Here is a 22,758-nt window from a genome sequence, read left to right as displayed (position 1 = left end):
CCTCTCTGCCTTAAGAAGTTTGCAAACTACAACTAGCTCATCTAATTCAGGACAGAGGGAGTATTTTTTTAACAGGGCGACCAGAACAAATATATGATTGACTTAAGAAATTCTTTTCTGTAAAATAACCATTTTATCCTTCACACAAATCAGATGATTTATTCTTCATCTAGTATCCAAATGACACGATCGAATAGTCCATTTCTCATAATTTTTCGAGATTTCTCTAATGGTACTAGTTTCATTTCCATATAATTGTTTGATTAATTTCTATTAATTATTGTTGATAGTTGAATAATCGAGTCATTAACGGCTAAATCGTCTCTTGACCGGTCAAATTGAGTTGACGAGGTTGTGGGTCTTTACATAAAGGACCGGTGATATCCACTCATCTCCGATCGATACCTCACGTAAGTTATTAATTTATCGAGTTAAAATATATCTTATCCAAAAATAATTGGAATCATAAAATTCTATCATTTTATTTATCGAAGTTCTACTGTATTGGTTGGTGTTTTTTCCAGCGAGACCTATATTTTACAAATCCATTACTCTCACACTATATAAATTTTGAACAAATAACCCATTTTCCGAATCAAAAATGCATTTCTACGGGAGGACGAAGCCCCACCTAATCGCTAAAAGAATTAGGAACATCTCTAACATTAATGAAAATTGCATTAACAGTTGCAATTAGTACCACGCTTATTATCCCACACTTTAATAAAAGTAACTTTTTTCAATTCCCACTAAAAGTTTATTGTCTCACACTTCAATAAAACTAACTTTTTCGACTCCCCTAGTTAGTAAGTCAGCGAATGATTCGCGAATCATTCGCGAATTTTTCCGTATCACGAATTTTACCGTCTTATTCGCGTACGTTTGCAACTCCGAACCCAAATCGCGTATTATGTGGCATTCCCGGATTATTCGCGAATCATTCACGAATTTTACGTATCCCGAATGATACGTCCGCTTAATTCGCCATAAATTCTTTAGCTTTTACTTTTCAAAGACTCCACTTTTTGGGCTTTACTGCCTCCCGAACATACACGACCGAATATTGGACGTGTTGTAATTTTTATGAAACAAAAACGACTGAAAAGATTTGAAGGTGAAGGTGAGAGAGATCTCAAACTCAATAACCAAGCATCTAAACCACCATACGACGTCCTTTTGGATAACTAATGTTGTATATATTATTAATATCATCATATTGAGGTTATTTTTTCCTTAAATAACTCACACATATGCATAAAAATTGGTCTATGACCTTATAAATACACATATTATTTGTTATATATATATACCGAATTTTCAGAGTCGAACTCACATTTATAAATCGAATTATACACGTACGTATGCCGTTCCGAATTAATGACGAATCACGTCCCGTTGACCGAATTTTGGACCGAATCTGGATTTTACAAAACCGTATAATACTCGTACGTTTGCCGTTCCGTACGTTTACCGAATCCCGAATTGCTAACTAAGCTCCCACCACGATACTTAGAGAAAACAATAATCTTGTGTTTACCTCATAAAATTTCCAAGAAGATCTCGCCAGAGATAATCATAATTGTTTGAGCAATCAGGATGTTTAATTGGGTTCTCTTATGAGTATTTCTTACGTAGACAAGCATTAAAAAAACCTACAATGAGATGCGCTTGATATGCTATTGCATTATACTTGGGCCGACCACGTACGTTTGGGAGTTGGTATGCAACAACCGTAAGTGCAATCCCAACACCTTCGTACAATGGGTAGAACTATTGAAGTTGGTAGTATAAGAAATCTGTATAATTTAATAGTTATGTTTATATTTTTTATGTATGTATTTTAAAATGCCTTCCGATAACATAACATCTACGAATATCCATTGTACAGTTTGAGAGATAAATTTACTAGTAATTATATATAAGGGTATAATTATAAAAAATACTTAAAAATTATATTCTTTCCTCTTTGCTTTAAGAAATTTGCAAACTACAACTAGCTCATCCATTTCGGGATAGAGGGAATATTTTTTTAATAGGGCGCCCAGAACAAATATATGATTGACTTAAGAAATTCTTTTCTGTAAAATGACGTTTTTACCCTTCACACAAATCAGATGATTTATTCTTCATCTAGTATTCAAATGACACGATCAAATAGTCCATTTCTCATAATTTTTCGAGATTTCTCTAATGGTACTAGTTTCATTTCCAGATTATTGTTTGATTAATTTTTATTAATTATTGTTGATAGTTGAATAATCTAGTCATTAACGGCTAAATCGTCTCTTGACCGGTCAAATTTAGTTGACGAGGTTGTGGTCTTTACATAAAGGACCTGTGATATCTACTCATATCCGATCAATACCTCACGTAAGTTATTAGTTTATAGAGTTAAAATATATCTTATCCAAAACATAATTGGAATCAAAAAATTCTATCATTTTATTTATCGAAATTCTATCACGTAAGTCCATTACTCTCACACTATATATATTTTGAACAAATAACCCCTTTTCCGAATAAAAAATGCATCTCTACGGGAGGGCGAAATCCCACCTAATCGCTAAAAGAATTAGGAACATCTCTACCATTGATGAAAATTGCATTAACAGTTGCAATCAGTACCACGCTTATTATTCCACACTTCAATAAAAGTAACTTTGTTCAATTCCCACTAAAAGTTTATTGTCTCACACTTCAATAAAACTAACTTTTTCGACTCCCACCAGGATACTTAGAGAAAACAATAATCTTGTGTTTACCTCATAAAATTTCCTAGAAGATCTCGTCCGAGATAATCATAATTGTCTGAGCAATCAGGATGTGCTTAATATGCTACAATAAGATCTCGCCGGAAATACTCAAATAATAATCTTGTGTTTGAGTATTTCCTACGTAGACAAGCATTAATAAAACCTACAATAAGATGCGCTTGATATGCTATTGCATTACACTTGAGCCGACCACGTACGTTTGGGAGTTGGTATGCAACAACCTTAAGTGTAATCCCAACACCTTCGTACAATGCGTAGAACTATTAAAGTTGGTAGTATAAGAAATCTGTATAATCTCATATTCATGTTTATATTTTTTATATATGTATTTTAAAATGTCTTCCGATAGCATAAAATTTACGAATATCCATTGTATAGTTTGAGAGATAAATTTGCTGGTAATTATATATAAGAGTATAATTATAAAAAATACTTAAAAATTATATTCTTTCCTCTTTGCCTTAAGAAATTTGCAAACTACAACTAGCTCATCTAATTATGGACAGAGGGTGTAATTTTTTTAATAGGGCACCAAAAAAAAAATATGATTGACTTAAGAAATTTTTTTCTGTAAAATAACCATTTTACCCTTCACACAAATCAGATGATTTATTCTTCATCTAGTATCCAAATGACACGATCAAATAATCCATTTCTCATAATTTTTCGAGATTTCTCTAATGGTACTAGTTTCATTTCCATATTATTTTTTGATTAATTTCTATTAATTATTGTTGTTAGTTGAATAATCGAGTCATTAACGGCTAAATCGTCTCTTGATCGGTCAAATTGAGTTGACGAGGTTGTGGGTCTTTACATAAAGGACCGGTGATATCTACTCATCTCCGATCGATACCTCACGTAAGTTATTAATTTATCGAGTTAAAATATGTCTTATCCAAATATAATTGGAATCAAAAAATTCTATCATTTTATTTATCGAAGTTCTACTGTATTGGCTGGTGTTTTTTCCAACCAGACCTATATTTTACAAGTCCATTACCCTCACACTATATAGATATTGAACAAATAACCCATTTTCCAAATAAAAAATGTATCTCTACGGGAGGGCGAACCCCACCTAATCGCTAAAAGAATTAGGAACATCTCTAGCATTAATGAAAATTGCATTAACAGTTGCAATTAGTACCACGCTTATTATCCCACACTTCAATAAAAGTAACTTTGTTCAATTCCCCCTAAAAGTTTATTGTCTCACACTTCAATAAAACTAACTTTTTCGACTCCCACCAGGATACTTAGAGAAAACAATAATCTTGTGTTTACCTCATAAAATTTCCAAGAAGATCTCGCTAGAGATAATCATAATCGCCTCCCCCTCCCCCCACCCAAATTCCATGGTATGGCCATTCTCTTACGAAATTTTCCCTAGTAATTTACTCGGTCAGAATTACTTAAGAAAAGTATCTTCCCCAAGATTTTTCGATGCCTTTTGGCTTACGGTATGGTTTACAGTATTGTTGTGAAGTCGCTGTCTTTAGCGAATATCTTGGAGAAGTTCCTATAGACTCAACAAATCAAATATTTGTTTATTTTGGTTCTATTATGAACTCAACAAACATGAAAAAGCGGATGAACGATATAGTTGCGGAAAATCCCACAACTACACCCATTGTAATGATAAAAACATAAAGCTTAAGTTATATGAGTCAACCCAAACATTAATGATATTATTAATTACTTTGACACTAAAATGATCTTCAAAAACACTTATTAACGATATGATGTTCTTACAAGAGATTCAAGATGAGTTTTCACGTAACAATGAAGAAATACAAGATGAAAGCTAGATACTATAGCTTATTTTCTCTCTTGATAACTTATCTTACTCAAATGAACTCTATCTTAACCTGTTTCTCTCTCCTTTTCATTTGAATCCTTATATAGGAAAATATATCAGTAGAAGACAACCATATTCACGCGCAAGATCTCTAAAGATAGATTCTGTATCAGTTTGTCTTATTCGCTAGGCTTTTGAGAGCTGTCCCTTTCTGTCGCACTGCTACTTTCTTCTTCGTGCTTCTTCTTTAGAGGTTATCATCGCCTTGTATCAATCGCGTGTCTACTCTTCACATACTTTCTCTCCTGTCGCATGATTGCTCTTCGTCCTATCCATTAATAATTATTGTATCTTCGTGCGTAAGGCTGTTTTGGTCAGAGCGAAGTTGTGAATTAATGTTGTGCGATATTTCACCCGTACAAACAAACCAACAAGTTACTAGAGAAATTTGTTGGAGTGAGTTGGAAAAAGAGACGCGCATGTGAAGGAAGGACGGACAATCGTGAAACACTCGCTGGCGGTTGTACCAAAAACGCGTGGACCATCCTTACACGCCCACTTCTCTTCTTTACACGCCCGCGACTCTTCCACTCACGCCAAGTACAACACCTGATTTCTTTACTAACTTTTTATACTATTTTATCTCACTTTATCCTATTTTATCTTATCTAAATATTATATTCTAATAACGTAGTTAGTTCATCCACGTGGCTCAAAAAAAAAACAAAACGTATTTGTGGATTGTTATAAGAATTTCCCTTAAAGTCCATGTGTCAAATAAACACACGGAGAATGGACATGGAAGATTCCACGGCTAGTGTGACATAAGGGAAATTGACCCAACACCAACTTGGTCGAAAACATGCAGGATCTCTTTAAGAAACTTATAATAGGGGCTTCAAGAATTTGGTTTTGAGGGCTCATATGGATTCAACTATCCTAAATATGGATAAAGGGGACCCAATATAGGGGCTCCAAACCTAAATCTAATTAATATAGGGTCTCAAACCTAGTTTGATAAATATAAGGGCTTTAAACATAATATTTTCAATCCCTAATTTAATCAAAAACCTAACCTAAACTAAAAAGAAAAACCTGCTTCTTCTCTCTTCATCTCCTCCACCTCTTTCTTGCTCGCTTCTCCTCCTCGATCGTCTCTTCCCTTTTTCTTCAATTTTTTTATTTGACGACGATAGTCATTGATTCTAAATCAGTAACGTCTTTAATCAGATAAGAATCAACAAACCCACCTTTTTCTCTGTAAAAATATATCAAATTTTGATTAAAATTAGGGTTCGAAAAATTGGTTTCAGTAGTGAATACGGTTGGAAATAAATATTTTCCCAACCGTAAATACACTATACGTTAAGGAAACCGAATTGTATGTCATTTTTCCAAAAGAACATCAAAACTTTTCATACCGTAACTTGTCCTGATGTTTTCTACGGCTGGGAAACCTAACCGTAACTTATCCAGATTTTGTTTACGGTTCGGAAAATATGAACTCCCAACCGTATATAAAATATACAGTTAGGTTTCCCAACCATAACTCTAGCTTCAGAAAAAAGAAAAATCCCGAACTTTTTATTTTGATTTTCAAATATTAATTACTCCCTTCGTACCCATTTTATAGGCGGAATATAGCTTTTTCCATGTACCATTAGATAGGCGGAATAGCAATTCCAAGATGGCTTTTAACTATTTTACCCTTATTTATGTTGCTTGGTTATCATCATAATTGGGTTTATGTCTCTAACATAGGAAATATAACAAAGGACAAAACAGGAAAAAACATGGATATTTATGAAATCAATTTTTTTTTCTTAATCTAAGAAAGTTGGTACCTCCACCTATACATATGGTACGAATGGAGTATAAATGAAATGATTAGTTTAATAATCTTATTTAGCTTAGTTAACCTAATCATTAGCATTAATTACTATTTAATGACCTGACTTTTGTTTGGAGCCCCTTTCATGTTTAACATATAGTCGCCTCCGGTTTTTAGCCAATTAGGGGAGCTCCTGCCCTCCAACGTAGGGGCAAATTTCTATGTAGTACTTGCAAAAGCATGTTAGCTATTAGAACACGTAGTGTGTTAGCTGGATCTTTCTTACTTGTTTAAGCATCCAGATGTTAGTATTATTAGTCTATGCTGCTGTTTGGTCAATTCATATGTTATTTAGCTAACCACTAATGTCTATCTTCCTCTCTATCTAGAATTTGTGGAATTCACAACTCAAGTTTGAAGCTCAAAGAATCCCCTCAATCGACCCATCTCAATAGGTACTCTAATCTCTGCAACCTCAGCGGGTTCACTGTTTGATTGGTTCTTTTTTTTTTACTTTCTAATTCTAGTAGCCTAATTGTTTTATGAAGCACTAAAATGATGCTGCAAAATCCATTCTGCAAATGATGGTCTTGGACCCTTGGTAGCTTGTAATCTTTAGTTTGTTGATTTGTGAACACCAGTAGATGCTAATTTGTTGCACCTTTTTTTTACAATTAAAAATTTTCCTTCACCTCTTGAAGTCATTTCCTCTTTTTAGGGATTTTGGGGTCACGAAATTTTTGTGAATTTGCACTGTTTAGCAGATCCATTTTTTCATCCCAGTAACACTAGTCATCTTGTAGTAATATAATCAGTACACTTGTGAGAGACATGGGTGAAATCAACGAGGAGCCAAAATCAGTGAAGAGATGCCACATTGTGGCGGTACCATTTCCAGGAAGAGGACTCATCAACCCAATGTTGAATTTCTGTAAGCATTTAGCTCATAAATTAGGCGATAACGTTAGAATCACCTATGTAATCACAGAAGAGTGGCTTGGCATACTTGAATCAACTATAATGCCGCCTCAAATTCATCTCCGATCAATGCCCAACGTGATTCCTTCAGAATTTACCAGGTCATTGACATTAGACTTTGCGAGCTTCCTAGAAATCGTAGTTGCAAAGTCAGAAGCTCCTTTCGAGCATGTTCTGAATACATCTGGACCGGCAAATGTTATTTTAGCAGATTTCTACTTAACATGGGCATATTCGATAGGTAGTCAAAGAAATATTCCGGTGGTTATATTCTGGACAACGTCATCTTTTGTGTTCTTTGTTCTGTGTCATGCTGACCTTCTAACTAAGAATGGGCATAACCTTGCTAACATATCAGGTACATAACCATGCATATAGACAAATAGACAGCTTAGTTTGTCACAAGAATGTAATAACCACGTTGAGAATATTTTGTGCTACAGATTGCTGCGAGGAGTTGATAGATTACATTCCTGGAATTTCACCAACTTGACTAGCGGATATGCCACTGATTCCTCGTGGAAATGATCCAAAATTCAACCCAGAAATGGTAGCCTTCACCATGTTAGGTAAAGTCCAATGTCTTCTTATTCCTAATTTTTACGAGCTTGAACCCCAAGGCACAGACAATTTAAAGGCAATATTTCCCTTTCCAATTTATAAGATTGGCCCTTCATACCCAACACAACCACTATCATTGAGCATCATCATCACATCCATGATAAGGAAACAGAATCAAGTACAACTTTGCATGTAAACAACAAGGAACCTAATTACATAGAATGGTTAGACGTCCAACCTATGAGCTCCGTCATGTATATAGCATTTGGCAGTACTGTTTCAATTCCATGGGATCAAATGAAGGAGATCTTGGCTGGGTTACATAAAAGCGGGGTTCGATATTTGTTAGTTTTACCTGGTGGGAGTCTTAATTCAGATATACATGGTGAAGGTGATGGCGACAATGATGAAGGGGTACGTACTAGTGATCAGAGATTAATAGTGCCTTGGTGTGATCAATTAAGGGTGCTTTTCCATTCTTCAGTTGGAGGATTTTGGACTCACTGTGGATGGAATTCTACAATGGAATCAATATACGCAGGCGTGCCAATGCTTACATTTCCAAAATCTTTTGATCAAATTCCAAACCGAAAACTGATTGTAGATGATTTAAAAGTTGGAATGAAAGTAATGAAGGATTTTGGAGAAAAAACATTGGTAAGAAGGGATGAAATTGGAAAGATTGTGAAGAGGTTTATGAACATAAATGAAGAAGCAGAAGAATATTTTAATAATGAAGCAACGGAAATGAGAAGAAGATCAAGTGAACTCAAGGAAATCTGTAGAACGGCATTGGCAAAAGGTGGTTCATCTGACACTAACCTCACTGCTTTTATCAAAGACATCCTCGATATCCATGTTAATTAATGATGTTATTATCCTCTGACTCCTCTCTTTTAGAATGAGAGGATATTTACCGAACTGCTGTATATGCTGAAGAACAAATATTTGGCTTAATTTCCCATTACTAATAATGTGCCATATAAACGTGATCGTCTGCAACATTTCGTAAGTGACTGATCTGATCTGGTCATGGTGTAAAGTTTACGATCCTGATGTTTTATTGTCTTCTGGTAGTTGGCTGCTATAACTTATAAAGGGAATTCTCCGTTTACATGGGAACCCTACGAGTTCTCTTTATGTTTTTTTTGTTTCCTGGCGATATTAACAATACTTTTTATGTTGTCGAACTTGCATCAAGTAAAGCTAGTTTATTGATGTTATAAAATTCAATAAAGTTTAAGCTCGAGACCTCCTCGTTCTAACGTTGGATTCAATTTCCCACTAGTAGTAATGTCTCATATAAACAAAACTTTTTCTGATCTCATAATTCGAAAGAAGTAGTAATATGGCATTTTTTTTTTTGATCTACAAACGAGTCGAAAAGGGTACAAGCTACATTAGAGATATCATGAAAACCTACTAACAGCTGTGTTCACGGTAGGTCTCGTTTCAAAACACTCCATGGCATCGTCCATCCGATTGCCGTTGTACTTGCACTTAGAAGTGCCAACAGTTGTGTTTCTGTTCCCAAGGGGCGCCAACAGTTTTGGTGCCACAGTCCATCTTTTGTTCCAACATTTTGTAAGGACTAGTTTCTTCTAGCTAGGAATTCACCTAATTTCTACTAGACAGTCAATTATTGATTCACAAGTACAAAAGAAGACCCACTAAATCATTGTCCTTGAAACTTTAATCAGTCCACTCTTGATAACTTATCCTTATCCAAGATATTTTGTATGCTCAAGGCCTTTCTTTCAAAGTTCAAATTTGTGTATCAATGTAATTCAAGGATCTATATCTTACATCTCTCTGATGTTTGAAATTAACTAATGAGACATGGAGGGAAAAGTTGATGAGGCGCCAATATCAGTGAAGAGATGCCACATTGTAGTAGTGCCATTTCCGGGAAGAGGTCTTATCAACCCAATGATGAATTTTTGTAAGCATTTAGCTCATAAATTAGAAGATAATATTAAAATCACCTTCGTTGTCACCGAAGAATGGCTTGGCATCCTTGAATCAACTCCGATGCCGTCTCAAATTCATCTCCGACCAATACCAAACGTGATTCCTTCAGAATTTGTCTGGTCATCAAAATTAGATTTTGACAGCTTTCTCGAAATCGTACTTGCAAAAATGGGATCTCCATTCGAGCACATTCTGAACACATCTGAACCGGTGACTGCTATTGTTACGGATTTCTACTTGATATGGGCAATTTCGATCGGCAATCAAAGAAATATTCCGGTGATTTTGTTTTGGCCGTCACCAGCTGTCGTGTTCACCGTGATGTATCATACTGACCTTCTAATTAAGAACGGGCACAGCCTTGCTAATGTATCAGGTACATGACAATGCATATAGTATGCTGCAATTTGCATAGTTTGTTACAAAGAAGCAAAACTCATGTTGAATATTTTCTTTATTTTGTGTTATAGATTGTTGCGACGAGGTGATAGATTACGTTCCAAGAGTTTCGCCAACACGATTAGCAGACATGCCATTGTTTCCGCGTGTAAATGGTCCATGCTACCCTCCAATGGTAGCCTTCTCTATGTTGGATAAAGTCCATTGTCTTCTTATTGCTACTTTTTATGAGATTGAACCTCTAGTCACAGACACTCTAAAGGCAATACTTCCCTTCCCAACTTACACGATTGGCCCTTCCATACCTAACATCACTGCTACCAATGGGCATTATCAGCAGTTCCATGGGAAGAAAATAGAATCAAATGCAGGTAAGTATATAACCAGCAAAGAACACTATTACTTAGAGTGGCTAGACTCTCAGCCTATTAGCTCGGTTTTGTATATTGCATTTGGAAGCATTGTTTCGATTCCAGGGGTACAAATGGAGGAGATCTTGGCTGGGTTGCGTAAAACTGGGGTTCGATATTTGTTAGTTTCGCGTGATATATACCTTACTTTAATTGCACGCAGTGGTGTTGTTGCCAATGATGAGATAAGTACTAATAGTCCAAGATTAGTAGTGCCATGGTGTGATCAACTGAGGGTACTTTGTCACTCTTCAGTTGGAGGCTTTTGGACTCATTGTGGGTGGAATTCGGTAATGGAAACCGTATACGCGGGTGTACCCATGATTACATTTCCCTTTTATTTTGATCAAATTCCAAACAGAAAACTGATTGCAGATGATTTGGAAGTTGGAATCAAAGTCACAAAGGAGTTTGGAGCAAAAGCAGTGGTCAAAAGGGATGAAGTTGAAAAGATTGTGAAGAATTTCATGAACACAAATGAAGCAGAAGAAGATGATGTGAATGAAGCTAAGGAGATGAGAAGAAGATCAAGTGAACTCAAGGATAAGTGTAGAAGAGCATTGGCTAAAGGTGGTTCATCCGACACCAACCTCGATTCTTTTATCAAGACATCCTCCAAATCCATGGTAATGATACTGTTAGTTCCCTCTTTTAGAATCAGTTGATATTTGTAGAACATGATTAAGAAAACAACTAATTAATTAATCTTTGGTTTAATTTCCCATTACTAGTAACCATCTCAACTTGTTATTTAATATGAAGCCAGAACCAAAAATAACCCGTTTCAGAAGAAGAATAGTAAAAACATTGCACGTAAAAAATCAAGATAACCAATCTAGGCTTAGGAATTTGGTGCTCCTTTCTCTGGGTGCTTGTCGATTGCAGCAGCACTAGGAAGATCGAGTCCGCTAGGTATCTTTCCAGGATAGTTGGTAACTGAAGTATCTGATCCTATCAAACTACAAAATTAAGAAGAGAAAAAAAATAGGATTCAGCAGCATGGAAAATAAACAAAGGGTGCCAACAGGTCTGTCAACATAGAATACAAGCATCCTTACCCAGTATCAACTATCACCACAGAATGAAGCTCTCAGTTAGCAAAGCTGTAAATGCATAAACACTAAAAATGTGAATGATAAAACTTAAAAGAAACGTCTTAACAGGAAAAGTTTGAGGCCAATAGTGCAATTTATGTTCTATAGATAGGGAGACCCAATAACAGTTACCGGTTGTGGATTTATTTCTGCACCGTTGGGTGGCAGTCATCTCCAAATGCACCGAGGGTCTGAAGCAAGAATGCGCTATGGGTGACGACTGCAATTTCTTTTTCTTTACGAGTCCACAGCCTAGATAAACAGATATTAAATTTTACTATTTTTAGATATTATTGTCCAAAAACAAAATACAACAATCCTTAAATTGAAAGGGAGATAACAAAAAAAAAAACAATTTTTTTTAATACCAATTGATAAATTTCATTCCCCTGGCAGCTACAGCTTTATTCGACTCCCTTACATCAGCCTCCCACAAAACATCCTCTTCATCTTCTATCTGCAGCAAACACACGACATAGCGGTTGGAAACTAACTGCAAAGCTAATAATACGCAAACTGTGTGACGATGGGATCCTATCAGATACTTGCCACTGAGAAATCAACCGCAGGAAAGATGGTCCGATATTCGGATATACTTCTCCTCCTATCACATGGATAAACACCCTGTAGTAAGAATTTCAACTTAGAAATCAATCCCTCAATTGTTCAAAGAAATTTATTAAGATTAAGAAAATGAAATATCCATAGATAAGTTTTTTCTTTTTCCTACCACAAGAAGGGATCGAACCCGTTTTGGGGATTCAAAGCTAAAATGACGGCACAAATTCAAGCTTCAAGTTACAAGACATTACCAATTGTTCTCGGCAAAGCTCCACTGCTACGAATGGTGGGGTATTTAAACTTTAAATTGCAGAACGATTACTATATTTTGCATTTGACACCATTAGTGGTGTGACATCCGTCCCATCCACGTATCCTCCGGGACCAAATGATCCAACAGCTGTTTGCAGGGTCCTGAAATGCAATTCCAAATAGGCGCCTATTCTAATCAGGAGAAAATAACACAGTAATGCACCTATAAAAAATGTCCCTCCCTCCGTTTCTGCAAAAAAAGATACTATCAATTTTTTGATTTTAGCCTATCTTATAGAGAATAAAGCCATGAAAACGAGTACCTTAGCAACGGAGACACGATTACTAATTCAACCTTCTTGTCAAGTCCGCATTCATGAACATGCTTATGCAAGTTATCAACCTGTAATGTCAATCCAGAAGCTAAGATTTACACTTGAAATACATCCAATTGCTGAATTCTGTTAATAAAAGAAGCAATTACCTGCTCCCATCCTAGAGGAGTAAGTTGAGCATCAAAGAATTCTTCAGATTTGTATGCGCTGAAATCCTTTTCTCCTTCTACATTGTGAAATCCTTTGGGCATGCCTCACCTGAAAGTACAGTTTAATATGACGATTAATCGATTCATTTAGAATGTTGAGACGAATCCAATTTAATAAAATTGAGAAATAAACATAGCTTGACATAGATTTCAATAAACGTCGATTCAAAATTCAATACCAGATGCAATGTCTTAGTACGGTGCATCGGAAAGAGAGTTGTAGCAGTCGCCGAGCTATCCATATCTTCCAGCAACAAAATTAAGCTCCAAGAACAAAGAGATCAAATCTCTAAAAAAAGGAAAAAAAAGGCTATGCTCAAATTTCCCTGTTGATTTACTATCAAATCCTAAACGGTCCGCGAGTTATAACCCCAAAGGTGTCACTATCCATATACAAAAACTCCAACAAAATAATTTGTTCACAAAAACCCCATTTAATATAAACTGTCTATATTACCCTTCTAGTATAAATCACCCCAACAAAAACAAAAATCAACCACACTTTAATTCTTATTATATTGTCACCCCTAACAAGAAATAAACAACCACCAATAAGCACAGCCGCCACCGATAACCACCGCCACCACTTCCGACCACCGCCGCCACCGCCACCACCTCCGACCACCGCCAACGCCACCTTCCACCACCGCCGCCACCGACCACCGGCACCGACCACCACCGCCACCTCCGACCAGCACCTCCGCCGCCGCCACTGACCACTACCGCCGCCGCCGCCACTGACCACTACCGCCGCCGCCGCCATCGACCACCACCGCTCCATCACCGCCGCCCGCCGCCGCCACCACCGGCCACCACCACCGCCACCACGACCACCACCGCCGCCACCACCGAACACCACCGCCGCCCGCCACCGCCACCATTGACCACCGCCGCACTACCGACCACCACCGCCGCCACCGACCACCACCGCCGCCACCGACCACCACCGCTCCGCCACCGACCACCACCACTCCGCCGCCTTCGCCCGCCGCCGCCACCGATACTGCGCAATTGCACCACCACTGCCAGCCACCCTACCATACAACACCACCATTGTCGACCACCACCGCCACCACCTCCGACCACCACCACCACCACCACCACCGATACTACGTAATTGCACCACCAATACCAGCCACCCTACCATCCAGCACCACCACTGTCGACCACCGCCGACCAAAAACAGCACCACGACCGCCCACCACCACCACCTCCCAAAAATACGATGAAACCAATTTTGGTTTCATCTTGGTTTCGTGAGAAATCACCTGCAAGAAATTTTTTAAGAGGTATTATACATCTTCATGGATAGAAATACATTGTTGAAATACAATGAAACCGATTTTGGTTTCATCATAAATAAGATGAAACCATAATTGGTTTCTGCGCTTCAACAACAATACCACCAGTTATGTCTCAAGACCCATTACTCAGCTTCACCTGGTATATCTTTCCATCTAGGTTTACAGGAAATTCCTCATTGTATTGCAACACTTCATTGCACCTGCAACTACAAATTCACTTCAAATCCCATACCCACTGCATTACTGCCTTCCATTTCAGTTCAAGATCATACCTGAACACCACAAATGCTCCATCTCAGGCTCAGTTTGATCTTCAACTGGACCTGCAATATCCATATTAATTCAACCAGAGCAACACCAGTTCCTCTATGGATTCTGATTATCACCAGATGCAGTTCATAATCACCACCAACATAGGCATCTCAGTTCTTCTCTACACTCTCAACCTGCAACTGTACTTAAAAACCATTCTCAAGCATCATCTCAAACCATTCTTCATAAAGAACCAACTCAAAGCCAACACCAGTACCACCTTCTCTATAATATTAACTTCAGCTGCAACCGGAGCTTACTAGCAGCATCAAATGAAACTCGTCACAAGACCATGTCACTGCAATAACCATATCAAACCCATCACTGCAATAACCATATCAACAATACCAGCAGCTACACTTGCACACTGCCAATCTGAAAGCAGCGGCAGCAACATCTCCTAGCTAACTCTACTCAGCTCCACAATCCAATTCACCATCTGCAATTGCTTCCCATTTCAATTCTAGCTATCATTTTTCTCTATAATCCAATCCAAAATTATAAGATGAAACCATTTCAGTTCCTGCAACTTCTTTTTCTCTCGGCAATAGCGGCATCTCCCATATGCATCTTGTTCAATTCAAGAATCTATTACAGCTCGATACATTGCATCCACTATGTATTGCACAACTGCTCCAGCTAACTGCATCCAACCCTTGAATCTCAAACCATACTTCCCTTCCAGTCTATCATCTGCGATTCAGACCTTTTTCTGCGCTTCAACAGCAATACCACCAGTTATGTCTCAAGACCCATTACTCAGCTTCACCTGGTACATCTTTCCATCTAGGTTTATAGGAAATTCCTCATTGTATTGCAACACTTCATTGCACCTGCAACTACAGATTCACTTCAATCTCATCCTTGGCTTCACTGCAAACACACAAGTTCCACTCATTACAGATTCAGTTAACTCAACTGACTGAAACCATTACTCCATAGTTGTAGCTTCTGCAACAGTCACCAACTCCAGTTCCATTGCAACTGCAGCCAGGTCCTGTAGTTCAATTCTTGCAACTTTACATCTCCTGCCACAAACAAAACCACCTGCGATGCTTCCATTAAACTCTCCACCAGAAACTGCAATTGAACTTCAGGCCTGCACTTCTTTCTATCTCGCAATCCCTTCTAAACAACAGCAACATGACAGACTATCCCGGCCTACAAATTCTGCACATACTAACTTCCATTACATCCATTCTGCAACCACACTTCTTTAATTCAGTTCGACTGCTCGTCTAATGTAGCACTACCTCCATTTCAAACTCCATCAGCAACAACTTCAGTTTCAATTCAACCACCTGTAGCAGCAACTCCAACTGCCTGCACTTGAGCATCGAACTTATCCAGTTAAATGCAAGCATAACATCTCCTCCTTGAGTTGTACCTGCAACTTCACAACTGCCCCACCTCAGTCACAGATTCAACACCACCATCATCTGCCAATTCTTGTTATATGCCCAGCCATCATCACTGGTTCATTTCAGCTGCAGTTCTCTTTGCAGTTCAAAACCCATTAGATCCTGTAATTTTTACCTATCCTAACATAGATCTAGGTTCAGGCCTTTTAAAGCACAACTCCTCCTTCTTGCAGTTCCATCAGTAACTCCAGTTCATCTGTGACTTCATTCATTCTGCTACTTCAGTTCAGCATCAGTTACACAATTTTCAAACCTTCTATTCTCTGTAGCTCATAACCATCACTCCATCTCTGTTTCTATCTTCAGTCTCCGCCATCATTAGCAACATTATCTTCAGCTTACTGTCGCCGCTGCTATCTCCATGTATTGTTCTCAAAAGGAACAACATAAACAAATCAAACCCATCTACAATTCTTCTCAATTGCAGCATTTCCATTTTCAAATCTCAGTTCAAGGAAACCCTAATACGACCCCATCTTCTCTGAATCGAACCAAAACTTCCCTTGTTCAACTGGAAATCAAATCCAATTTAAACCTATCTTCTAAATCTTCACAAACTCTTCGAATCGAATACCCATCTTTAACAAACCCATTTTCTCCTTTTTATTTTCTGATTTCTTCTCTGATATCCACAGCAACAGAAACATCTTCTCAATCCCTTGAATTTCTCGGTTCAGAACTCAATAGTTGCTTCCATCCTCTCTCAAGATCGGACTCAATTTCATCTTCAATTTTCTCCTGCTTCAATTGTACTCATCAGCGGCAGAATCAATTCGTCACCAACCCATATATGTTCTTCTTGTTCTTCAATTGTAATTACAGTTGCAACCCTAATTTCACCAATTTCTTCATCCGATCTTACAGAATCATCAAAACATCACTAGATCCACCTGTGTTTCCTTATGATTTTTAAAATGAAACTATGGTTAGGGTTTTGATTATGGTTGATGTGACGTGAAGAGGAGCTGGGGATGGTGATGTTTACGGTGGTGGAAATGGTGTTGGTGGTGAAGGAATTAAAGGAGGCGGAGGAGGGTGGTGGTAGTGGTGAGATACGGACGTGTAGTGGTGTGTCGGGGGAGAATAAAATTATTGTTGGTGTTCGTGGAGATCCATTGTTGTTGCTGGTGATGATGGTGGTGGGAGAAGAAGACGGAAGAAAGAAGAAAAAAGAAATCAGAGAAGAAGAAGAAGAAGAAAAGGTCAAAAGGGCATGTTTGGCTTTTTTTAAAGTAACAAAAACTAAATTTACTCATTATTATTTGATTTGGAATTTTACTAGCGTACGGTTATTGCAAATACTATGAATGCTTCCGCACACAGTACTGATCATCATCATAATGGTGGTGGTGGCCGGCCTGGCATCACATATTATTCATTTAATTAATTAGAAACTGGTAAAGGTATTTAATAATAGAAATCAAAAAAAACAAAAATTCCATAGGAGAATCTCTTCTTGATAGACAATATTTTAGTGGTTGGCATTCGTATCTGACATTTGTCACATTTCTATCCAAAGGTATATAACCTCGTTTAATTGGGCCCTAAAAACTAATTAGAGGCCTCACTCATTTTATTTGCATCCTAAAATTTTTAGAGCGTATAAATAAATAATAAAGTGAAGATAATGTTTTACTCCTTAGGGGCGTATAAATCAATGACGATTCTAGGTGTCGCTACAAAATAGCGACTCTAAAGTGTCGTTATTGTTTCAATGATGACTCTTTAGAATCGTTTATGTTTTGAATGACGATTCTACGTGTCGTTATTGTTTCTATGACGATTTTTCAGAGTCGTTAGTGTTTTTAATGACGACTTTAAGTGTCGATTTTATTTTTATCACGACCCTAAAGGTCGTTAACTTTTTCAATAAGGACTCTAAGCGTCTTAGTGTTTTCTTGACGATTTTAAAGAGTCATTAATGCTTTGAATGACGACTCTAAAATGTCGTTAGTGTACAGTCGCCATTGAAAAAATAACCACACTTAGAGTCGTCATTGAAAATATTAACGACTCTTTAGAGTCGTCATTGATTAAATTTTTTTCAAAATGTATCATGATGACTTTTCATACAAATCCGAGTGAAAAAAAACAAAATAAAAAATAAAAATATCGCAAAAGTAAAAAAAATTTAAAAAAGAGGTTAAATTCCAAATAAGTAAGATTGCACTAATTCAGTTAGATTATTACTAATTAGATAAGAGGTAGATTAGCCATTATTAAAATATTTGGATAAGGGGTGATTCAAATTAGTTTTGGGTGACCTTTTCTGTCATTTAATTGGAAGTCCCTAATTAGTTTTTAGGGCCCCAATTAAACTAGGATATACAAGTCTACCGGAGGAGGTTAGAATTGCTTTTTCCAGTTGAAATCTAAAAGTGTTGCTTTCTTTTTTCTTGAACCATTTTTTTTGTTTTATGTACACAAGATTATAATGCCAAACTTTCTATTTCTTGTGAGTAACCAGTGTTCGAACCCCACCGGTAGAACAACGAGGATGTTTGAGAGGGGTTTTTTTAGATGGAAAAGTTCATATATAAAAACTAGTAAATGCAGTACAAGAGGTTTACAAAATCATCTTTATCAACAGTATTAGAGGTTTGAGAGGAGTTGATTTCGTTGAATTAGCCACTGGGGGTTTTATTACAAAAAAAATAAAATAAAAATAGAAATAAATAAAAGAAAGTGTAATATAAAGTAGAAAAACTGAATCAATAACGTAGCTAGCTGAAATCTAAAAAAAATGCCTAACATGGTTTCGCACGAACTAAAATGAAAAATTCATAATGAACATTATTAATAAACTCTACTTCTATTGATGTAACGAACTTTGATGTAATTATCCAACTGAGCTAACTTTTCAATATGAAAAAAAAAACGGTGTATAATACGGTTGCAGGTGTGCCCCTAAATGGCTAAAGGGAGGCGAGTATAAAAAGTAGAGACAGTGAGAACTAAAGAATCAAATAAAATTTGAGATTGCCGAATGATCATGCATATTAAAGAGGGTATTTTCCTTAATGGGAATCGAACATTTACATTTATTAAAGTGTGCCTTTCTTGATAATATAAATTTGATACCTATTGCAACACCCGAATAATTTTTTCTATTAAAGTCCCGCCCTAAGTATCTGTTATCATAGACTTGTAAGCTAGTTACACTATTTACTATTGCATACCAATGGCTCAAATTCACAGGCTGGATGCTCAAATAGGGTTGGAAAACTGCACAACAGACCAATTTTATGGTTTTCTTAAGAATGAAATGATCACTCTGTTGGTAGGATGGTCTAAGGACTAGATTAGGAAATCTAGTTGGTTAAGGAAATCAAGTGCTTGTATCCTAAGTATAGAAGCTTAATAGGTTTGTCTCTTAGAGCTAAGTTAGGAAATCCTATACTTGTAGGAAAGTAATCCTTGTTAAGGAATTTATCCACTCCTATTGATGTGTATAAATAGCCATAGAGAGAACTAGAGAAAACACACCAGAACTAGAAAGAGTTCTCTTCTTCTCTGCTTGAGCTTTGTATATTCCAACCTATACGGTGATATATAAAATTGTTATTCCTTCCCGAGAATTCAACCTCGTTAAATATTTGTTCTTCTTGTGTGTGTGATTGTGTTCTTGGAGATATTGAGCTACCTCGTAGTAGTGAAATATAAACGCTTCCGCAGGCTTTGGCGCAACAATTGGTATCAGAGCGATCCAATTGTCCCAACAATTGGTATCAGAGCAAGGAGACGCTCTTGGATACGGGTACTCGAATTGCACTTGAAGTGAAGGTATTTTTTATTTCTGAAGATTGCTTGAGGTAATACAAATCTCAAAGGTTCTGTTTTTTATCTATATTTGGTTGTTTGTGAACAATGGTTGACGGGGATGAATATCCGAAAAATCCTTTAGGAGAACATTCGGATTCCACAAATAAAGATAAAAAAACAAAAGAAGAAATACTTCATTCACATAGATCACAACTCAAGGTATAAAAGTTTACAGGAACCAATAACTTTGGTTTATGAAGAACAGACGTAATGGATGCTCTTGTTCATCTTGACCTAGAAGAAGCTCTAGAAGGTCAGCCAATGGAGATGTCTGAAAAGTAGTGGAACAAGATGAATAAATTATGTCTTGATTCGATACGAGGGTGTTTAGCAACTACATTAAGAGTTAATTATCATCACGAGACTTCACCTAAGGATCTCTGGGAAAAGCTAGAGAAGGAATACCGTGTGAAGAACGTGGCCAATAGGATACATCTTAAAAGGAATTTGTATCGCCATAACATGAAGAGAGGTGCAACCCTAACCGAGCATCTAGATTCATATAATAAACTTCTTGCTGAGTTGGTTAACTACGATGAGATAATCGCCGACGAGGAACAAGCTTTGTGTCTGATAAACTCTCTTCCTGAAAAGTATGAACCCGTGATTAAAGCATTAATGCAAGGCAAGGATAAGATAACATACGCTGAGGTCATTATATCATTGCGTAGTGAGGAGTTCAGGAAGATGGACCGTGAAGACCTTGCAAGTGAATCTAATAATGATGTTCTTCTTGCAAGAGGTCGTTCAACAGACAGGAGAAGGAAGACTGGTGGTTATGGTAAAGGTAGAGGACGTTCTAAGAGTAGAACGCGACTGCGGAAAAATGAGTGTGCTTGGTGCCATGACTTTGGTCATTGGGCTAAGGATTGTACCAAGCGTAAGGCGAGAGAAGGAGATAACGGTAATACCGAGGTGAACATTGCTAAAGGTAATGAAGAATCAGATGATGCCTATGATTTTTCGCTAACTGTGGCACCATCAGATTGTGATATTACATATGGTACATGGGTATTAGATACTGGAGCAACATATCATATATGCCCATATCGGGACTGGTTCTCAAGTTTTGAAGAGCTTGATGGAGAAGTACGTATGGGAAACAATCATACCTGCAGGGTGATTGGGATTGTAGTGTTCGTATCAAGATGCATGATGGTATGGTTAGAGAGATGAAGGAGGTAAGATTTGTACCTGCCATAAAGAAGAATCTGATTTCACTCGGAACTTTAGAAGCTAAGGGCTATAAGATAGTTGCTGAAAATGATGTTCTAAAGGTAATATCTGGATATATGGTAATCATGAAGGGCACACGTCATCATAAATTGTATTACTTTATTGGGAGTACAACAACAGGGGATGTGTCTATTTCTGAACACATCGAGAGACCAGCTACCGAGAAGACGAAGCTATGGCACATGAGACTTGCACATCCAGGTGAGAAGTTGTTGCATAGGTTGATTCAACAAGACTTGTTGAAAGGTTCTATTGCATGCAAGTTAGCATTTTGTGAACATTGTGTTAAGGGAAAGAAAACAAGAACAAGCTTTGGCACAACTATCCACAATACTAGTGGAATTCTTGACTATGTTCACTCAGATGTTTGGGGTCCTTCCAAGAATGCATCATTGGGAGGGAAACATTGGTTTGTGTCATTCATTGATGATTATTCTAGGCGCGTATGGCTGTACACCATGAGGCACAAGGATGAAGTCCTAGAAATCTTTGTGAGGAGGAAAAAGGAAACTGAGACTCAAACTGGCAGAAAGATCAAAGGACTACGTTCGGAAAATGGTGGATAGTACAAGAGTGATCAGTTCTTGCAAGTATGTCAGGATGAGGGGATAAAGAGCCACTTCACAGTTAAGAAGACACCGCAACAGAATGGGGTAGCTGAACGCATGAATCGTACTTTGCTGGAGAAGGTACAATGTATGTTATCTAATGCTGGATTAGGTAAGGCGTTTTGGGCTGAGGCAGTTATGTATACGTGCTTCCTCATTAATAGGTTGCCATCAGCTGCATTAGAAAGTAAAACTTATATGGAAAAGTGGTTTGGTAAAACAGCTTATGATTATGACTCAATTCATATTTTTGGTTGTCCTGCGTGGTATCATGTTAGTGAAAACAAGCTTGATAGCCGTGTTGTAAAAGGAATCTTTGTGGGTATGAAGAGTGGAGTAAAAGGGTTCAAGATTTGGAATCCAGCTGAGAAGAAGATAGCCATGTGTAGAGATGTCACATTTGATGAGATGTCTATGGTAAAGTCTTGGGGTTCTCGGCAGGTGGAGGACAGAAGCACCAGTACTAGTGAGCCTTTGCAGCAGGTGGATATTGATGCAACTCAATCAATTCCAGTTAAATCTGTATCTGTTCAGAATACTTCTGAAGACATTGGATCTGCAAGAGAGGTAACTACTGAAGTTCCAAATGATAGTGATACTGTTGAGGAAGAGGAACAAGAGTCAGTAGAAGATACAGAAGCTACGGTCACTGAGACCATAGCTACCAGTAAACCGAGAAGATCAACCAGGAAGCCTGGTTGGATGAATGATTATATTGTTTATGCATTACCAGTTGTTGAAGATAGTACTCCTACTTCCTATTTAGAAGTTTTACGCGGTGTAGAGTGTAAAGAATGGGAAGGTGCAATGCAGGACGAGATGGAGTCTCTTTACAAGAATGGCACATGGATTCTTATGAAGCTTCCGAACGGTAAGAAG

At 37.5% G+C, this 22,758-nt stretch overlaps 1 protein-coding gene and 2 pseudogenes across 1 annotated transcript; 2 read left to right on the top strand and 1 right to left on the bottom strand.

Moving 5' to 3' along the window:
* The first annotated feature begins 7,237 nt into the window (after positions 1-7,237).
* Positions 7,238-8,812, top strand: LOC113329170 (UDP-glycosyltransferase 87A1-like). The gene is made up of 3 exons (XM_026576135.1): positions 7,238-7,742; positions 7,882-7,953; positions 8,049-8,812. Exons 1-3 carry the CDS (start codon positions 7,238-7,240, stop codon positions 8,810-8,812), a joined length of 1,341 nt encoding a protein of 446 aa, XP_026431920.1.
* A 972-nt stretch (positions 8,813-9,784) lies between these two features.
* LOC113329169 lies at positions 9,785-11,390 on the top strand (annotated as a pseudogene).
* Positions 11,391-11,450: 60 nt separating this feature from the next.
* LOC113329252 lies at positions 11,451-13,466 on the bottom strand (annotated as a pseudogene).
* Positions 13,467-22,758: the final 9,292 nt, after the last annotated feature.

This window comes from Papaver somniferum, unplaced genomic scaffold (genome assembly GCF_003573695.1).
Source record: "Papaver somniferum cultivar HN1 unplaced genomic scaffold, ASM357369v1 unplaced-scaffold_115, whole genome shotgun sequence".
NCBI classification, from domain to species: Eukaryota; Viridiplantae; Streptophyta; class Magnoliopsida; order Ranunculales; family Papaveraceae; genus Papaver; species Papaver somniferum.
Note: the sequence above shows the minus strand (reverse complement) of the source record. Positions and strands in the feature narration are given on the sequence as shown.